Source organism: Leuciscus leuciscus, assembly GCF_965113295.1.
Source record: "Leuciscus leuciscus genome assembly, chromosome: 7".
Classification (NCBI taxonomy): domain Eukaryota; kingdom Metazoa; phylum Chordata; class Actinopteri; order Cypriniformes; family Leuciscidae; genus Leuciscus; species Leuciscus leuciscus.
In genome coordinates this window covers 15876584-15897906 of record NC_138731.1, presented here as the reverse complement: position 1 = coordinate 15897906, position 21323 = coordinate 15876584, and the positions used below count along the sequence as shown (strand labels likewise).

The window sequence follows — 21323 nt, the reverse complement described above, 5'->3', positions numbered from 1 at the left end:
TCATAAAAACATGATCGTTGCCTTTTTCTCAAGTGGTGTGATTGTGGCTGTCAGCAGCACCTGATCTCCTTTGTTTCAGCCGAATTCAGCTCTGCTGTGTGTGTGTTGAGTGTGTTTGCATAATAGCTGTGTAGGCAGGGGAGGGACTGCAGCACTGGACGTGGGCATATCAGCGGCTGATCATGAGTGGGCCGCAGTTACGGGGAGGGGGATGTGATATTCATATCATGCCTTTGAAGATCCCCTTTTGCATACATGAATGAAGAGTGCAGGGGTTAAGGAGGGAAGTCGTGAGGGATAATGTTTTGAACTGCTGTGGCACTTATCTTGGAGGGAGGAAAAGACGTGCATTTCTTAGCGGTGTGATCTTTGCCTGGAGCGTCGTTTTTTGAAAGCTCACTAGTATGCTCATTAACAGCTGCAAATCAAAGACTCCAGTGTGTCGTCTTCTATTTATTTTTTTATCACATGCTCACTCATGCAAACTCACAGACTACAAGCCGTAGTCTCACCATAGTGTACTGTACACACCCTGAACTTAGCGTGTGTGTTTCTGGATGAAACTGGCCCAGTATATGTAAGGGTGCTACTTTGCATCTCCTATGCGCATGCTAACATAGTTCAAATCTAAGACTGAAGACTAAAGCCTCTAATGTTGTCAAAGGCTCTGAGATAATGATTTATGATAATGATAATGATATTTTATTATATATGATAGCTTTGGAACAAGCCCAGTCATCAAGAAAAAAAGTTGAACTGTTCAGTATTAAGATGCAGTCACATTAGACTTCAAGCATGCAGATTTTATTTGGGCATTGAAATGAATCAGATCATTAAATATTTAAATACACACAAACCCATACGTCTTTCTTCTTCGTTACACAAATAAAGATATTTTTAATGAAACTTCATACATTTCTTTATCTCCATTGAAAGTCCTTTTACATCAAAATTTTGAGGCTTCAAAAAGTTCATAAAGACGTTATAAATGTAATCCTTATAAATCGAGTCTTCTCTTCTGAAGAGACATGATCACTTCATGAGATGAACAGACATATGAGTGTTCGAACGGAACTAGTTATCCAGGAGGACGTTAGAGAAATTCATGTTTCAGAGACGTACTTTCGATTTTTATCCCGTCCGAATCTGCCGTGTCAGTCAGTGTTTTTCTCACTTAACCTCTGTCAATATTCCAGGGCAAATTACCTACTGTTTTTTTTTTTTTTGGCAGACTCAACGGTCCTCTGAGAAATCTTATCACGTCCGAATGCGAATGTCTGTGATTGCTGATGTTCTATTATTCGAACGCTGCTTCTCGTGTGTTTTTGACCTGCCTGAACACAAATCTTCGGCATGCTTTCATTTCGTTTCAATATGGATTAGGGCTGCAACTAACGATTATTTTTTCAATCGATGAATCTATCGATTTTTTCGCTTAATCTAACAGTTATTTTTTATGGTTCATCTATTGTTTTTTTTGTTTTGTTTTCTGAATAGTCTATTAATCATTTGGTTAATTTACCAATAAATAATAACCAATAATTTTCCAATAAATAATTACCGTAACTCTATGTATGAACTTTTACCTAATGATATTATTTATCACAAAATGCAGGTTTATGCAGTTTAGGCCTAATTAGCCAAATTTTGGCCTAGTTTTAGTAAATTAGGCTAACGTGTTATTGCAGCCCTAATATGGATGGTATCTGGCGAAAAAATAACATACAATCAATAAATTGTGCCAAATTGTGGAAACTGCGAAGACTGCCCATTTTAATATCAGTGTCAGAGTAAGATACTTCTCATTGGGTGATTTCACTTGAGGGTGAAAGATTTCCCCATGCAGATTTCGCAACAGGTTTAAGTTGGTCATGTGAATTTCACAGCATTGACCAATAGAAAGCTGCTTGGTTTAAAAGTGAATTCTGTGGGATCTGTGCTTCAATACATCATTACACTATTGACAATACATATAGATATTTTTTTTGCCATGAAATTTCACCAAAATGTCACTGCACCTTTAGACTGAAAGATGACTCTTGAGTCTTCCGGCAACTAATACATGCACAGATCTTTCACAGCCAGTGCATTAATCTAAATAACTCGCTTAGTGGAAGCGACCGCCAGCAGAAACACATAATTAAAGCTGTAATGAAGTTAAGTAAAAGAGTGACATTGCAGAGTCCCAAGAAGTCCATATGTGGCGACATGACAAATGCATTCGCTACTGAAGACTGCCTTAAAAATTAAGCACTGGACTGGGCGGTTTGGTTTGGCAACTTATTGAGACTGCTTTTATCAGCCAGAAGGAATAAAACAGAACTGGCCCTGCTGCAACTGATAGTCCCGCCTCAAACTCACGCCATTGGTTGCTTTGTCAAACCAAAGTCACTGTATCAAACTTATTGGAATGATCAAACAAACAGAACCACGTATTAAAAATGTCTTAAAGACACTAGTCTTTACTAGGGATGTCCCGATACCACTTTTTCACTACCGATACCGATGCCGCAGCTTTGGCTATTTGCCGATACCGATATCAATCCGATATTTTTATTTTATTCTTGAACTAATACTACTAATAATAAAATATATGGAAGCACTTTGCACAATTAGCCACATAAAAACATCTCACTCAAATGGAGAACAAATACTTCTCCATATAGTCCACAACAACAGTTGATAATGAAAGACTGCCACCCTTTATTCAAAAGACCTTGAGATATGTTTGGTAACCTGAATGAATTTAAAATTAATTTGCTATATTTCAGATCAATATATTTGTTTCCTTAATTTTAATTAACTTCAACTTTATTCTCATCTGAATTATAAATAATTTATTTCTGTATAAAATAATACTACCATTAAAAACATGATTTGATTTTCTGTTTTATTCAATGTAGAATGTGTAACTTAAAAATAAACAGATTTGTGCTGTTTTAGGACAAGAAATTAAAACCAATGCAATATGATGAATGTCCAAAATTTTTTGCTTTTAAACAGTGTGTGTGTGTGTGTGTGTGTGTGTGTGTGTGTGTGTGTGTGTGTGTGTGTGTGTGTGTGTGTGTGTGTGTGTGTGTGTGTGTGTGTGTGTGTGTGTGTGTGTGTGTGTGTGTGTGTGTGTGTGTGTGTGTGTGTGTGATTTTGGGTGACAGTCAGTTTGACAAGAGTTTACAGATTGACAAAAGCACAATGTTGTGTTTTACACAAATATAAGTAGGCTAAACACTTTTTGCAGTTTTAATGATGTCCTGTATGAAAATGACGGAGTATGTTTTTATGTTTCCACTGTTCGATCGCGTGCCTCTCTCTCTCTGACACACACACACCAGCAATTGCAATCTTGACATCGCAGCCTGTACATTTTGCTGCGTTCACACCAAACGCGAATAGAACGTCAAATTCGTGTCTATGGCGTCTAGTTCGATGCTTGAACAGTTTGAATCCATTCGCGCGTCCAAAGCGAATAGGACGCACCGCACGCGTATTATGATAAAGTGAACGTTTGAAGCGATATAGACGCGCGTTCAGAGCTAAGGCGGGGCTACAGATTAGGTGTCCCTATAAGAACCCGCATATGCGCGTATCTAACAGTTAGTTTCGTATTACATTAATTAATGTGCACGCGAGTTTTATTTATTTTTATACCGTGTATTCTCTGTGTAAATCCATGCACCGAACGTACGTTCAGTACGAATACGTACCGTTCCACCCCTAATGGGTATCGGATCATAGGTATCGGATCTTTTTTTTTTCTCCCCTCCGATATCCGATCTAGCGTTTTGGGCCAGTATCGGCACGATACCGATGCCGTGGATCGGATCGGGACATCCCTAGTCTTTACACTACACTGCTCCTGGAGGGCCACTGTCCTGCAGAGTTTAGCTTCAACTGACCTCAATGTGCTTGCTTGTATTGAAACATGTTTTTTAGCATTGAAAAGATGCCACACATCAGCCTGAAGAACTTCCCTATTGCAGCTCAGCTTAAGCATTTAATAACTGTAAAATTGTGCTTAAACGTTTATGCTTGCTGTACCAAACATTGATATTCCGTCGTGCAGATGTAGGCGCACTAGAAAGAGGCAGTGTTTTTATGATGATTAATGTTTTTGTGTGTGTGTGTTGGTTTATTTAGGATGGCTTTGTGGTGCGAATCTACGCCACCAGCTCAGACCCAGCCCTACAGCAGGAACTGCAGCTCAAGCTGGCCAGGAAGTGTCTTCATGCCTGTGGCATCTCGCTCTTTGACCTGGAGAAAGACCTTCATATCATCAGTAAGACCAGTGCTTCAGTGCACACACATCTTTGCATGGAATCAGTGTTTAGGAGGAAGCAAGTGTTGAAATGAACTGACTTGGTGTTGTCTCTTTTGTGGCGTGTGTGTTTCTGTCCTCAGGCACAGGGTTTGATGAGGAAGCAGCGTTGATTGGAGCTGGCAGAGAGTTTGCTTTGATGAAAACGGCATCTGGGAAGGTAGACATACCTCTCTATATTCCTCAGTATCTCTTCATTCATATTTAACTGAATCTGTATTACAGAAATGTTTGATTCTTCTTCATGTGGTGGTGAAACTATTTCTGTCATGCATAATTACAGCATTGGATTAGAGGTAGAGATAAAGCAGATCAGGATTGGGTAGATGTATTGTCCTTATTAAATGCAACTAGTTCACAATCATCTGACCATTAAACATGTACATTTATTTTGTAATCCTCATAAATCTACAAGTGTAGGTTGTCTGAGTGAGTATGTGTGTGCCTGTTTGTTTCACCAGTGTGTGAGCGTTCACACTAGGGCTGATGGCAGTAATGGTGTCTCTTGTGTGAAAGGGACGGCAGCAGCAGAGAAGGCCTGTAGAGTCGCACACATGCTTAAATAACTGGAAGTAATTTGATTATTCTACGCTTCCAGTTGAGCGCCGAGGCTCTTTGACACTCTGTGAGGCTGGAGTGTTTGAGAGGCCAAAGAGAGCACAGCTTGTGTGTATTTACACATGCTCCTGGAGCAGTACAAATAAAGGGGAGTGGACAGGCTCCAAAACTGACACACAATAAGCACTAAATGCAAGTACAAATTGGTTTTGGCGAGTACATAAAACAATTTAATGGTAACTTGATTAGGATAAAAAAAAGAAAAAAAGTTCTGTTAAGTAATGACCGTAATGAATTGCCGGTTTATTATCTCAGTTGAGCTGCCGTTGTCAGGTGTGGCAAAAAGTTCAATTTGGACACTGGGTGTGTCTTATTGATCTGAAGTGTTTTAGGGTGGTGGAGTGAGTGTGTGCCAGTATCGTGAGATAGGAGAGCTGCTGTAGGTTTATCATCCTTTCAAACTTATCTGAAGATTATCCAGTCCAGTGAGCATAGCAGTAAAAACAGGCCTGACTGAGTCATGACTGGGCAAATTTCCTAATAAATGCTGTGGCCAGTAATAGAAGAGAAGGTTATGTAGTTCTTCGCACGCATCATTAATGAACTGCAGAATGCTGATCTGTGTTTTCTGTCATCATTGATTGTAGTCCTTGAGTTTTCCATTCCAGAAGTACTGTATTTATTAGATATATTTTAATTAGTTTTTCATTTCAAATTGTGTATGTGTGTGTGTATATATATATATATATATATTTATACTACAGGGCCGTTGAATGCTTGAATCTGATTGGTTGACGAACGTTCTAAGGTGTGCATTATTTTCAGGGAAACGCACGGCTAAAGTAGTTCCAGGCAGGTCTTGACCGCATTACAGTTCCATATCACTTCGCGTAGTCAACTGTAATAACGGAAAATAGGATACAATTCATAACAAGAAAAAGCATTTCGCCCCATGCGCTTGATCTGCAATTTTCAATGTCTAGCTTCACAATCAATAGAAACATGCAGTTTAATTTGAATAAATAAACTATAAAGTCCTATCTATAATCAATAGAAAATTAAACTGAATATAGGCTAAATAAATGGATAGTCCTGCAGCACGGATTTTTATTGCAGATAATAACAAATAAATAATTATTGATAGGCCTACTTGTTAAAAGGGCTTTGGGTTTCATTTATTTGGCTAGTCTACTGTCATCTGTCAATAATAGAAAAAAAAAAGAATTAACGAATTAATTAAAACGATTGAATTAATTAATAAATAATAATATTGACGCACATGCTTTTCTGTCTCATTTATGCAACATCTCTCTCTAATAACTGCAGTAATAACTGCATAAAGCCGGGAACACACTTTAAGGCCGGTTATGAATGTAATTTGATACTTTGACTGATCATGCCCGCGCGTGTTCAGCGTGTTCAGTCTGTGTTCAAAGTCGGTGTTTAAAATCTGCTGCAGTCGATGAAACAGTCAGAGAATGTGTCAGCTAGTCGTGTGTCCCCAGCATTAGTCTGCTATCAGCGGCTCAAACCTCCGTTACTAACTCTGAAATTACGTTTTGGAATTAGCAACGGAGGCATGGGATTAGATGCGTAAGAAATTAGTCCTACATACAAGAGCGTTTTAATGACAAAATCTTTACAAACGTCTTGAAATACATAATCTGAACAATGTTTCGAGGTGTGGTAACTGTAGTATAAGCGGAATAATTGACTTCAGGCCGTTGAATTATTAGAAAAATAATGCACACCCGAGGTGTAACGGCCACTCCGCTTCGCGTCGTGACCGCATTACCACCTCGGGTGTGCATTATTTTTCTAATAATTCAACGGCCTGTCGTCAATTATTCCTTACATATATATATATATATATAATATATATATATATATATATATATATATATATATATATATATATATTTATATATTTATATATTTATATATATATATATACACACACACACACACACACACACACAATTCTAAATGAAGATTTTATTTTAAATATTTTAATTATATTAATTTTTGTATATTCATAGAATTAATATTTAAATAATAATAGAATGTGTTTGTATCTGACCTACCAAATCTTTTTCTTGTTTCTCTTCAAACACAAGACATGTCAAGACATGTAACGTCAGGTTTGTTGAATGATCCCAAGCGTCGTTTGCCTTTGCGAGGCACGTATTCTAATTGCACAAATGATATTTCAGAGCTAAAGGACATTTGTGATATGAAGAAATATAGGAATAAAGGGGCCATTTTGTTGGGGAGTGCAAGATAAAAATAATAATAAAAAAAGAAAATTATAATTTTTTATTCGAAGACTTTATCTTTTGAGTACGAACCATCTATTAAGGGCTTAATGGTTTTTTGGGGTTTTCACACATTGGTTTATAGGAACTAACACAAACCTCTTGAAAGCAAACAGTTTGAAAAATATATCTCTTCAAATGAGATTAAAAAATATATCTCTTCACTTGAGTTTGCATAGGGCACATTCTCACAGTTTTTTCCGACAAATTCAGTATAAAATAATTATAATAATTGTGATTTTTATAATGATTATTATTAAATAATATATCAAACAAAATAAGAAGGATATTGCAACTGTTGTACTGTTAAAAAGGATGAAATAAATCTAAAATAAATGTATTTTTTTAGTACAACTGTAAAATTACAACATATAATACTATAATACAATTCAAATTTAATCTAAATTTTTAGCAATAAATAATAGAAGTGGTCTAACTGTAAAAAAAGTATATATCTTCTGTGGAAGTGTCTGGACCAATCATTGCATTCACTCCATTGTAGACACACAGTCAGTGAGCGTCGCAACAAACAGCAGCCACCTTTTACAGTTCCGTCTGAACCAAGACAACAAGCTTATGCTGCGTTCACGCCATGTCATATTTATTGTAATTAAGAGATGACAACCCGTGACGTTCTTCTTGGAGCTGTTCATGTTCTCAGACTCAGATTTATGCATTTCTATGGCAACACTATCAACGGCGAATTGAATCTGCAGCAGTCAGGTGGTAAAAGTCAGAGCTCTCTTAAGTCGTTTCATTATTATTGTAATGTTATGTGCTTTGAGACATGAGGTAATTTAACGCCGTCTCTCATGGCGCTTTGCAGACTCTTCTCTGGCTGTGCGCGTTCATGTGTTTTGGAGAAAGCGTGGCTTTGGAGACACTCTTTGGAGCTAGCTTGCTAATGCTAGCCTCTCTGAAATGGCCTACCCTAGCTTTTAAATCACAGTGTGCACATTTTCACAATAGCGCTAAGCCATATTGTGATATTGATTTTTATTTTGAAATATTGTGCTGCTTTAATCCTGCCTAACATTTACATTTACAGGTTTAGAACGACATGACGGTGAGTAAACAGTGACAGATATAGCATATTTGTGGAAACTATCCCTTTAATAGGCCATTCAGGCACAGTTATTGTCTGGTGCAAAATAGTTGTCCTGTCACTACCTGAATGCCTTAACTAGTGTCTGTATAAGAGTTCTTGAGTGCCATTTGAGCGGTTCATTTCTATTATCTGAAAGAGGTACTGGTTTGTGCCATTGCACACAGGCTTGATAACACACAAGGGAGATGTAAACGTAACTGTTTTCCTCTCCACTAATGCAGATCTACTATACTGGAAAGTATCAGAGCCTCGGCATCAAGCAGGGCGGCCCGTCGGCTGGGAAGTGGGTGGAGCTGCCAGTCACCAAGTCGCCCAAGTTTGTGCAGTTTTCAGTGGGCCATGATGGCTCTCACGCCCTGCTGGTGGCAGAGGATGGGAGCGTCTTCTTCACGGGCTCCGCCAGCAAAGGGGAGGACGGAGAGTCAAGTATGAACGAAATTATTATCATGTACATACTTGATCTGACCTAATGCAGGGTTCGTACGGTCATGAAAAACCTGGAAAAGTCATGGAATTTTAAAATGGCAATTTCCAGGCCTGGAAAAGTTTTGGAAAATGAATAAACTCAGAAAGTTTTGGAAAAGTCATGGAAATTTGTTTTTCAAAATATCCGTGTACTTGAATTTGTTTAATTAATAATATTGGTGAAACAAATTGCAATACTTTTTTCGTTAGGGTGATCAGTCGAATCACGTGACTCACTTGCGGCGGATTTTGATTGTAGGTGGGCCTCCAGAAAACTAGATGGGCCAAAAGAAATGGGTTCCCCTTTCATGTCCGTTTCAGCGCTTTTCTGCGGCACTGAGGACAGCGACTAAGTAGCCATACCTGTGTGGCTATTGTGTCGCTGTCCTCAGCTCAGTGCTTCAAATGAAAATAAGCTGCTTTGCGTTTTCATATATGCTATATAGCTACCGTCTGTATGCGCCTTTCCATTACAGATTTGAGCAAAACTTTTTTTTTCTCCTAAATATCGCTAAATAACTATTGCAAAATGACGGCGTTTCCATTAACCGATGTTAAGCGACTAAAACTTTTTTTTTTTCTCTCGCGATCAGTCATTCCAAAAATCATGGCAATGGAGGACGTTAGTAGGTTTATATCTCAGCCACCGCCCTACAAATTATTATTATTAATAATATAATATATCAAAAAGAAAAAATATCGACGAATTTTCAGATTTTTTTTTGACTTTTTGCCTCTTTGTTAAACATTTAAAATATATACAAATTAATATGGATGATTTATCCTTTTAAAAAATGTCTTTTGTCTTTTATTTTCCGTGTTGGCATTTATGAGGAAAAAACAACATTACATGACATTCATTATGGTAATGAGTCCTCTGAAAGCGGCACTAAAAGACTTTAAAACTTACACAGAGACCTCAAACAGAAAGCACAAAGCCTTTCTAAACGAATTTCGTTTTGTATTAATTGTATCTTGATTTTAAAATATGTTTCATTAACCAATTGCTTAATAAATAAATAAAAAGTAAATAGCAGAAAATAGATAATCACGACACAGAGGCGCAGGAGTGAACTTCATCATCCATGAACCGAAACTCAGCGTAAAAGGTAGCCTACTCGCCTCACAGACCTAAACAAAACTGAAATAGGCCTATATCTATTATCTACAGAAATCTCTACTTTTAAACAGAACCATTCAAAACAAAATAAAACGATGTAGCCTTATCAGGGTCCGAAATTAACACCCGCCAAGCGCCAAATGCGGGTGGATTTTCCGTTTGGCGAGTATATCTCAAAAGGCTATCAAAAGGCTAAGGTGAATGTTCATACCAAAATAATAAAATTGTCAGCGCGCACGCGCTCTTCTGCCTCTTAAGAACGAGCAGAGAGAGAGCGAGTGAGCGAGCGAGCCCCGGCCGCGCGCGCGCACTCACTATTCAGAGCGGACAAGCGTCAAGCTTCCCTGTACTTTTTGACAAGCGTTCTTGACAGGGCGGCCAGAGCTTCTTTGCAGCTCAAGTCGGCGGCGGTGTGTACGTACAGTTAACGTTCTATCTGTTGACGGCGCTAAGAAAAAAGGATATGTGAAGCTCCCGCCACTGGAAGAAGCGGTCGCCGCCCATTTGTGTCCTGCTCATCAAAGCCGTGCAGAGCGTCTTCAGCACTCGCGGATCGTGCATACTCTGCCGCTGGCCAGGCTGCTTCTGCTTTACACACCATGGCCGTTCTTTTCTCGATAAAATTAGTTTTCTCATAGCGTTTGCAACGCAATACTCGTTCCCTTATCTTTCAGGGAACCGAAGTTACGTAAGTAACTTACCGAGTACGTTCTGCCTTCCCTTCCACATGAGTCAGGAAACAAAACTGACAAAAAAATATATATATATATATTTCACCCCAATGATAGTAATATTTCATATATTTCTCTCATTTTGATCAATATATATATATATATATATATATATATATATATATATATATATATATATATATATATATATATATATATATATATATATAATATTAATATTAATATTATTATTATTATTATTATTATTATTATTAGTTTTTTTATTATTATACATTTCAAATTTTGCTCTGGACAATTTTTTTTATGTTTGTATTCAACATAATATGCCTACCTTATTATCTCAATTAAAAGTACTGAAATGAATGTAGGCTATATGTGACCAAAAAAAAGGCTGTTTATTATTTTGGCCGGTAAAAAATATGCTTGTGGATTTTTTCATCTACCAGTCCCCGTGGCAGGTGAGCCAAAAAGTTAATTTCGGACCCTGAGCCTAATCCGTATGAAATGTGCATTTCTCTCCGGCGTGTTCACTACTAAGAAGATCGCGAGTCAGTCAACTTCGTCTTTGTAGTCGACACAGAACACACTTGTTTATTAATAAACAATTAAAATTGAGAGAGAGAATATAAGATTAGTTTGACTCATTTTGAGGACTTATAATGATCTGTTAAGATAGAACGTTCACCTAATTCTGATTAGTCGAGAGGATTTATCCGTTTAGGCTAAAAATAGGGTCGGCGATTTGGAAAGAAATTGCATCTTGCAGTGGCCTACATTTTAAACAAGGAAATATAGCTATTTGGCATGAAACATTGATGGAGCAGTGAATAGGGACAATCTCGTTTTTGTTGTTTTTTTTTAATGGCGTTTATCGTGTTTTGGAAAAGAGATCTTCAAGCACATTTTCCATCCGCTACTAACGTTACCCGCCCGCAAGGAGTTCATTATCCACCCGCATCTCCGCCCGTGAATTTTAGGAATTTATTTTGTATTAAAACATTGCTTGTTCATTTATTTTATTCAAGATATGGGGTGGTAAATTTGAACATGGATTTTTATTCTTATTTTACATGTATACACAGACGTTTTATTGAACATTATGTCATGAATATTTACCTTTAAGTCATGGAAAAGTCATGGAAAAGTCATGGAAATTTAATGGTAAAAATGTGTACGAACCCTGTAATGATTAATGGTCAACCTCTTATAATGGTGTCTGTCTTCAGCAAAGAGCAGGAGACAACCAAAGCCCTACAAACCCAAGAAGATGATCAAAATCGAGACCAAGACGGCCATCTACACGGCCTGCAACAATGGCAGTAGCAGCATTGTCACTAAAGATGGAGAGCTCTACATGTTTGGCAAGGATGCCATTTACAGCGACAGTACCTGTAAGTACCCGTTAAAGATGGCAGGAAAGAAATGATGGCCTATCATATTGCTGTCTGTAAAACCATATATCTGTCTTCTGTGGGAGAGATTATTTAGTACATGATCCACATTCACAAAAGGAGGATATATTTAGAAAACTCCATATTTGGATGTTCAGACTATGTACATAAACGTTTTCTTTTTTTTCTTCCTCTTATGATTGGATTTCTGCCAGCTTATTTCTGCTGATATAGCAAATATTCTTGCAGTTGATGCCCTACATACGGGATACTCAGTTTTGCAATTTGTAGTTATGCATCTTTTTTTTCTTTTTTTTTAATCCTGAAGCAGAGTTTCAGGATATGCAAATACTGTCATCCATGATTGCTGCATATTGATGTGCCTCTTGCTGCATATTAAAACACCAAACTATGTGTAGCCCATTTAAATGGCTTTATGAAATCAGTTTTATTTTTTCCCTGAATTCCGTTTTTTCTGTTTAAATTTTTCTGGGTTCAGTTTTCTGGGATTTCCTTCTTAATTTTTAGTCTTAAAAACGCATGACTCACTAATTGAGATCACGAAACTTGTACAATTTGACGATTAAAAGTTTAACAAAAATAAAAAATTTAGGGCCCATGCAATCTGTTTATTTTTTCTCAAAATTACATTTCATGGTTTTTTGTTTTAATTATTCTGGATTCCATTTTAATGTTTTAATTAATTAAATGTTTTAATTAATTAATTAAATTCAGAAAACTTGTTTTCTTGCCCCCCCCCAAATTTAATAATACTTTTTTTTACAACAGTAGGGCCGTATAAAATGTTTTATTTTTTCAGAAATTCTGTGTTGTCTGACACGTGAGTGAGTGTAACTGCAATAGAGGCAATAGTCCAAAATCTCCAAAGTTTCTAGCGGTTAATCGTGTCTCCTGGTATATCGCCCACCCCTAATTTGAGTATCATTCTCTTCACCGCTGCTTTATGTTAAAATGTCATGAGAGATTTATTAGCATGCATGATTAATTTTTTTTTTCCATGATTCATTTTTGATTTGCAGGTCAGGTGTCAGATCTGAAGGGACAGTTTGTAACTCAGGTAGCCATGGGAAAAGCGCACACTTGTGTCCTGACCAAGAGCGGGGAGGTGTGGACATTTGGAGTGAACAACAAGGGCCAGTGTGGTCGAGACACTGGAGCCATGAGCCAGGCAGGGAAAGGTGAGAACCGCTCAATCAAAACCAAACATGAAAATGTACAATTATACACTAGCAAAGGATTATGAATAATAAATTAAGTAATTCTTGACCATCCTGGGAAAATTCAACCAAATGAAATGATAGGTATAATGCAACATTTTCTATATCTTTTGTGGAGTTTCTTCACAAGAAAATTAGATGAGAGGGAAAAGGGTTTTATTTGTATTGTTGGACAGTATATTGAGCTACTAGTATTTATTTCTGATATGTTGTGCTGAGTAGCTTCACCCACAGTAAAATCTCATCAGTTTAGAATCCCAATTCACATAGATAAACTAGGGTATAAAGCTGGTCCAGTGTTCCACGCAATGTTCCTCCTGAATCCGAGGTTCTGCTATCGGACGAATTTTCCTCTCCAGTACCCTGGCACAGACTTGCCCGGGGAGGCTGAGAAGTGTGATCCCCCTGTAGTTGGACACACCTCCCTCTTGAAAAGAGGGACCACCACCCCGGTCTGCTAGTCCAGAGGTCCTGTCCCCAACCGCCACGTGATGCTGCAGAGGCGTGTCAGCCAAGACAGCCCCACAACATCCAGAGACTTGAGGTACTCAGGGCGGATCTCATCCACCCCCGGTGGATTCTTTACTACCTCGGTGACTTCATCTTGGGTGATGGACGAGTCCACCTCTGAGCCCTCGGCCTCTGCTTCCTCAATTTCCTCGAAGTATTCCTTCCACCGTCCGACGATATCCCCAGTTCAGGTCAACGGCATTAGTCTACCGTTACTCCAAATTTATTTTTAAAGGAAATCTGTTGGTATGAAATTGAATTTACATGACTTATTTTAGAAATAATTTCACAAAAACAAAATATGATTTATATTAGTGGGCCTACGAGTGGAAACATCACAAGCTGACTCTGATGTACTGTAACTGTCATTCAAATAAATTTTATTGCAGAAAAAATGGTGTTCACATTCATGTACATGAATGTTTTATAGACAGATATATTCAGAAATATTCATGCCTGACCATAACTAACATTTTGAATCTGAATCTCAGTTGGCTCTGTCAGGTTGTGTAGTCAGCTGCGTTTGAAAGCATGTTTTTAATGTGTTCCTGTCGTAGCGTTTGGTGTAGAGAACATGGCCACCGCCATGGACGAGGACTTAGAGGACGAGCTGGACGAGAAGGAGGAGAAATCTATGATGTGTCAGCCAGGCATGCACAAGTGGAAGCTGGACCAGTGTATGGTGTGCACCGTGTGCGGAGACTGCACTGGGTACGGCGCCAGCTGTGTGAGCAGTGGCCGACCTGACAGAGTCCCGGGAGGGTGAGAGAAACCAAACAACACACACAAATCACCATAATCCAGCTATTATTTCAGAACAAGAAATTGCCATGAATATAAACCGGCCACAAGGGACATGACTAAAAAGATAGTTAATTATTTTTTTTTTTTTTAATGCTTATCAAATCAAAAATTCAACTAATAAATAATACATTCTCAAAAAGTAAGAATAAATGAAGTTATGGTTAAAAATGTTGCTACTTTTAACTACAAAATAATAATAAATCAGTTATAATTTGTACTTTACATTTACATTTTTAGAAAAAAAGTCAACTTTTAGCGTTTCAATTTCTTACAATGTATTTTCTTAAATTTTTCACTGCATATGTTTAGAACACTTAGGTGTGGTCTTTTTTTCTACTTTTGTTGAAAAAATAAATGTAGAAAAGCGGAATAATTTCTTTTTAATCAACTCAAGTAAAAGTACCACGATTAAATTCGACAAAAAATAAAAAAATCTACTTTTTAATTATTTAATTATAAAAGTAGAAAAAAAGATAAGAAAATGTACTGTAATGAGAGTAGTTGTTATTTGTTACTTTTTAATTGTGATATTTACTCTCATCAATATCTATAGCACTACTGCAGTCCTTACCCATTCATGTGTATCTCTCCTCTGCAGGATTTGTGGCTGCGGCTCTGGTGAGTCTGGCTGTTCATCATGTGGCTGCTGTAAAGCTTGTGCCAGAGAGCTGGACGGTCAGGAGGCCAGGCAGAGAGGAATCTTTGATGCTGTGAAGGAAATGATACCGCTGGACCTGCTCTTAGGTACTGAGGTGTCATCCAATCACATTCGTTACAGCTCCATGGCCATCAAATCATATCTCTTTCCTGTCTGTGAGCCATTTTCATGTCAAATGTTGAACCATACTGTCTGCATGCATGAAGTATTCCGATTAGGGGAGGGCAGAATGAAAATATAACAATTACAAATTAAACAAACAACATTTTTTAAATATGATTTAAAGTCACCATGAAACGCAAGTTGTGATAGGCTTTTCTTGCCTATTGTGATGTAAATCCGAGTGAAATGGCTTCTTGAAGAAGGAAAAAAATGTAGTACGGAACTTGATTTTGTCCATCGGGAATTGATTGGATCGTTGGATGGTTGTGGTTTTCTATTGCTGTGATGTCATGTGAGTGACAGGTTGTCCCGCCCTCGCATTAGTAAACACGTCTACAATTCATGGGTTTCATCAGGTCCCTTTCCACAGGTGTATTAATCAAGCACAATGCAGTCTGCATTCATAATCTAGGTGCTTGATTTTATACACCTGTGGAAAGGGACCTGATGAAACCCATGAATAGAAGAGGGAGTAGAAATTATTTTTAATAGAGATTTGAAGGGCATGTTTTAAAATACTTTTGTGCATGGATAAATCATTTATAATAAATACTGCAATATGTCATACAAAATAAGAATTGTCCATTTTGATTTCATGGTGACTTTAATAACCATATAAAATAAAATATATTAATTTAATAATGAACTTTTATTTTTTTATTTTTTTATTCTATCTGCGAAAAATAATGAAAAAATAAAATGATAATAATAATATGCATTGCAATAAAAAAAAGTATTGCAGCATTCATAAAAACTATATTGGTCGATCGCTAATTTCTATTATGTCAACTGTCATACTGTCCAGTCCTAATGGAGATCATTGGTCAGTGGCTGCTTTGGCAATGTTGTCTCTGTATATTTGCCTAGTGAAGCAGCACTGTGTGTGTGTGTGTGTGTGTGTGTGTGTTTGTGTGTGTGTGTGTGTGTGTGTGTGTGTGTGTGTGTGTGTGTTTTGTTGGGATCACCTCGCTGCTCTTGTCTCTCACTGTCTTGCATTGCGTCTCATGCTCATCATTCACCTGCCTGTGTTGTTTCTCGTTTGTCTCCTTCTGTGGCCCCGCCTGTGCTGGACCTCTGTTATTTTAGCTGTGCCTGTCCCTCCTCCCCCAGGCGTCAATATAGAGGAGCACATCCAGATTCGACAGGAGGAGAAGAGACAGCGCATCAACCGCCGGCACCGGATAGAGGAAGGTCGAGGTATGACGCCTACATGACCAGACCCCAGAATAAACCCAGACATCCCGCACGTGTTTGACACACACACACACCTCTCAAAACTATGACGTGTCGCTGCACTATGATGCAGCTTTTTCAGTAATTACTGTGTAAAGCCAGAGCTGAGCGATATATTGAATATTCACAATATATTTGAGAGGAATTTGCCAACTACTGTTCAGAAGTTTGGGGTTTGTAAAATTATGTTTTTTGAAGAAGTCCAAGGCTGCACTTATGTGATCATAATCAACAGTAAAACAATAATATACTTAAATATTTGTACAATTTAAAATAACTGTTTTCTTTTGTAATATATTAAAATGTAATTTATTCCAATGATGGCAAAGTGGCATAATTGAAAGTCTTCATTGGCACATCCTTCAGAAATAATTTTATTTGGTGCTCAAGAAACATTTCCTATTATCATCCAAGTTGAAAACAGTTGTGCTGCTTAATATTTTTGTAGAAACTGTGATACATTTTTCAGGATTCTAACGTTCAATAGACAGCATTTATTTGAATAGAAATCTTTTGTAACATTATACATGTCTTTGTCACTTTTGCGTCCTTTCCTTGCTTAACAAAAGTATTCATTTCTTTAAAAACAAAATCTCACTGACCCTAAACTTTTGCAACGTTATGAACATTGAGAATTTCAGTAGCAAAAATAGCTTTTGATTCATTTTTGTGAATCAGGTCCAACTGTGTTTCAGAAAAATTGATTAAATTTAAAGTTCAGATTGCTTTGCATAATTTTTCACAAGTATAAACGAAAAGTTTTGAGTATATATATATATATATATATATATATATATATATATATATATATATATATATGGATATATGGATACATATTGCTGTTTAATGTTATATATTGGTCTCCATGGTGTTCACATGTCTTGTGTAGTTTAACTAGATTTTTTACTTTATTTTTGTAAATTACACATTTTGAATTTACAATAGCTATTTTTTTAATCACTCTTTTTAGCCAATTAAGAGCAAATAAATAAACTTTGATATTTATATATATTTTATAAACTCAATTTTTTAAATAAAATATTTATTTAAAGTTTTAGGTATATCATCCAGTCCTAATAGTATAATTCTTTTTAACATCAAAACTATTTTTTTTTGGGTCATAAAATGACATTTGACCTAATTGAATGCCATAGACAGGCCACTGCTAATGTTACTAATCCCTCCCCCATCAAAACATCTAATCATAATCCATTCTCCTGTTCACTCTGTCATATACAACCTTGATTATGAGCACTTCATACATCCATATAATATTACTCTGGGTTCATGGATGGAGTATCATTACCTACTCGATAATACTCCAAAAGCGGACTGATCACCCGAACTCTCAGCCTTCTACCTTACATTTGCTTGTCTTCTCTGGGAGTGGGTTGCTTGTGGAAATTCCCTTCTTGCTTGTGTTTTCATAATGTACCATGTGTTATATACCATGTTTTATTTTCCATTTGTGAGATGCTTTTCCCCATGCATGTGAAAGTTTCTCTCTCCCCCCCATAGGCCCCCTTGTTTTCCCTGGTCCCCTTTTTATGAACCAGCGTGAGCAGGTGCTAGCAAGAATAAGACCCCTTCAGGCCTTTAAGCTAATGCGGGAGAGACTCAAAGGTACTGCGGACTTCACTACAGACTCCACCTGGAGCCCCATAATGCCGTTTTTTCCTTCTTCCTTCAACAAACTGTACTCTACTGCTTTCTTTGGTCCCAATAACATCTCTCTGCCTGCATCTATTCCTCTTCCTCTCTGGTGAAAGAATAAATACCTAACTTTACTACCTCTTTTCTCTTCATAATAATCAATTGGGCATTTGTTGTATGCTGTGTGCATTGAACAATCAGACCCTGCAGTCAGGTGAAAAATATCATTGCTGAGGTTAAGATTAAACCAAACTAGACTGAGACTAGAGAGTTGTCATGTTATGGTAATTATTATTGGGAAAACAGTGGCCAAATCTTCACTTAAAATAGCACATGGCTTGTCATAGTTTTCACAAGGGCTTAAAATAAATCCTAGTGCATGGCCAATATAAATAGAACTTTATGCTTTGTAGTTATTTTAAGAAACATTGAAATAATAGTCGTGCTTATTCACCATCTGAATGCGTTTTATTATTTGCCCAATCCAATATCTAGGTCAATATCAGAACTTTTCTATTATTTACCCACTTTCATGTCGTTCCAAACCCATTTGCTGTTGTAATATTAGTTAAGATTATATTTTCTTAATTTATCTGTCATAAAAAGGATTTTTTTAAGAATTGCATGTCTTTTTATGCATCTCTTTTCCATACAAAAGCAGTTTATTGTAGGCTGATAGAGCGGCAGAGTGTCTCACTTTCATCTGTTATCTCCTCCAACATGATTTAGTGCAGCAGTAGTTGCCGTTGTCATCTTTCTTCTGATTTATGGGTGGAAACTAGCGTTAGGGTACAATACTGCCACCTATCATGTTGGCATGTCAAACAGATATTTACTAGCAATGGAAGATTTGATCTGCTCTGTGCTATCGTGTCTCTGGACCAGAGTAGATTGTGCAGACATTGTGATGGTTTGCGTGACATTAACGTGAAACCAGACTTCATTCGCCCCAATGGAAAGCATATTTACACTGTACCATTCACCATGTAGAAAATAGTAAATGTGTGAACAAATGACCGATTTTAGCTGCAGCTTCAGCATCCATTTATAATGTAGGGGGTGGGACGCTGTAGATTCTAGAGAGCATTTGATTGGACAGAAAATTTGATGAAAAGCTGAAGTGCAGAGTGATGTCATCAAAATCATTGATCCATATTAGCGGAACTGAAAGACTGTGCGTTTGGAGCGCTTATATCTTCTAAGTGTGAATTTTGTCACTGTTTTGGAACACACTAGCTTATAGATAACCTTAAGGATAACATATTCATTCTAAAAGCCCCAAATAGGGACTTCAATGCTTAGGTTGACAAACTCTAGAAGTACTAACATATTCAGGAAAAAAGGTAATGAATGGATCCCAGATCTCAGAAAACATACCAGTGTTGCCCTTTATTGTATACCTAATGTTTTCCAAATGAATGAAGCTCTTAATATCTCTCATCCAGTCATCGAAAGATGAAGGGGAATTTTGTTTCCATAACAGGAGAATGCGCCGTCTAGCTAATAATGTTGAAAAAGCAAAAGCATTCATGGTACATCTAGGCAAGCCAGTGACATTTGCCTCCAAATGTCAAAAAAGTGCAAGGCTCAATCTGTTTCTTTGTCACTAAGGAAAAACAATTAAAGTTTGATTGGCAAAAAGAAGTTATTGATGGACATAACCAAAGCATATGTATTAAAACTGCAGGAGCCTAATGGCTACAATTACATAGAAGATCAACACCAGTCTTTATTTTTGTATAGGTATATTCTTTTATATAGGTATGAACATGGGACAGGATCTGCTTCCAAGTCTCATCTTCAAATGTGAGGCACAGATCCGACTCCCAATGTTTTTCAATAAATGAGAGAGAGGGAGTTGAGATGGAGGAAATATGCCTGTATAGAGTAGACTGTGCGCCCCTTTATATCTAAGGCTACTACTTTGACAATCTCATCTAGCGATGATTTTGGCGGAAGATTCGTAAAGTCAGTGAATAAATTTTTTACAATTTCTGAGCTGCAAGTATATAAAAACTTATAATGTAATCATTCTAATAAATGTATATTGTAATGTACTCATTATATATTAATAAAATCATCTTTACATTGCTGGCACACTCTCCATTTAAGAAAAATGATTCAAAAATTAGAAGCGTTCTATACTAATGCGCTTTCTTCACTGTAGCTCAAGCACACACAGTCATTCAGAAACACAGAAACTTCTTTTATCAGTAAAATAGCTTCACCACTGAAGAGCTCCAGTTTCTTTCTCAGCAATGAGTTGATAACATCACTGTTTTTGAAGCATTGAAACACCGCTTCACTGTTAATAGAGAAACGCGACACATACTGAGGTAATTCATACATGCACAATCTCTCTCTCTCAGGCCAATAAATGAACACAGACTTGATGTATTACACTCTTCTGTGAATAGAAAATCAAACTGCAAGATTACCGGTGTTTTCAGAAAGCCAGCGCTTTTATCCACAGTGGAGACCGCGTGTACGTGGTTGCCAGGTTGAGAAAAATAAGTAAAACTCTTCACTGTAAGTGTGAAGCTCTGATTGGGGGATTACTTCTTGTAATTGTACAGGGGTGGTAGTGGCGCAGTGGATAAGACACATGCCTTTGGTGTGAGAGACCCGGGTTCGAATCCACTGTGAGACACCAATGTGTCCCTGAGCAAGACACTTAACCCCTAGTTGCTCCAGAGGCGTGCGACCTCTGACATATATAGCAATTGTAAGTCGCTTTGTATAAAAGCGTCAGCTAAATGAATAAATGTAAATGTAAATGTACTTCTGATATATGACATCCCCAGTTATGTTCCTCTGCAGGCCAGAACTTATTCTAGCCTATGCTATAGACCAGACGTCAGCAACCTAAGGCACGCGTGCCAACACTGGCACGCGGAGGGTTAATCGCTGGCACGCAAGCAAATGCGAGAGAAGTGTATGTATTTCATTCAGATAAAGTAGTCTACCTGCACACAGATCTACATTTTGATGTAATAATTCCTCATAGTAAAAAATGCTTATTTTATTAAGTTAGGAGTACTCCGCCGGTGACCGAAATTAGCCGATTTTCACGTGATCGGCCATAACCGGCGACCGGCCAG

General features: G+C 37.4%; 1 protein-coding gene across 13 annotated transcripts in view; it reads left to right on the top strand.

Moving 5' to 3' along the window:
• The window catches only part of mycbp2 (MYC binding protein 2), a 112556-nt gene that overhangs the window by 28047 nt on the left and 63186 nt on the right, over positions 1 to 21323 (top strand). For 8 of the 13 annotated variants that reach the window (XM_082175287.1, XM_082175284.1, XM_082175286.1 and 5 more), the window contains exons 10-18: positions 4138 to 4276; positions 4399 to 4475; positions 8518 to 8722; positions 11800 to 11964; positions 13005 to 13163; positions 14270 to 14474; positions 15115 to 15260; positions 16423 to 16533; positions 18088 to 18192. In XM_082175287.1, coding sequence (XP_082031413.1) covers positions 4138 to 4276; positions 4399 to 4475; positions 8518 to 8722; positions 11800 to 11964; positions 13005 to 13163; positions 14270 to 14474; positions 15115 to 15260; positions 16423 to 16533; positions 18088 to 18192 — 1312 coding nt within the window. The remainder of the gene's footprint in view (positions 1 to 4137; positions 4277 to 4398; positions 4476 to 8517; positions 8723 to 11799; positions 11965 to 13004; positions 13164 to 14269; positions 14475 to 15114; positions 15261 to 16422; positions 16534 to 18087; positions 18193 to 21323) is intronic. The other 5 variants (XM_082175280.1, XM_082175278.1, XM_082175279.1 and 2 more) reach the window with 3 other exon arrangements.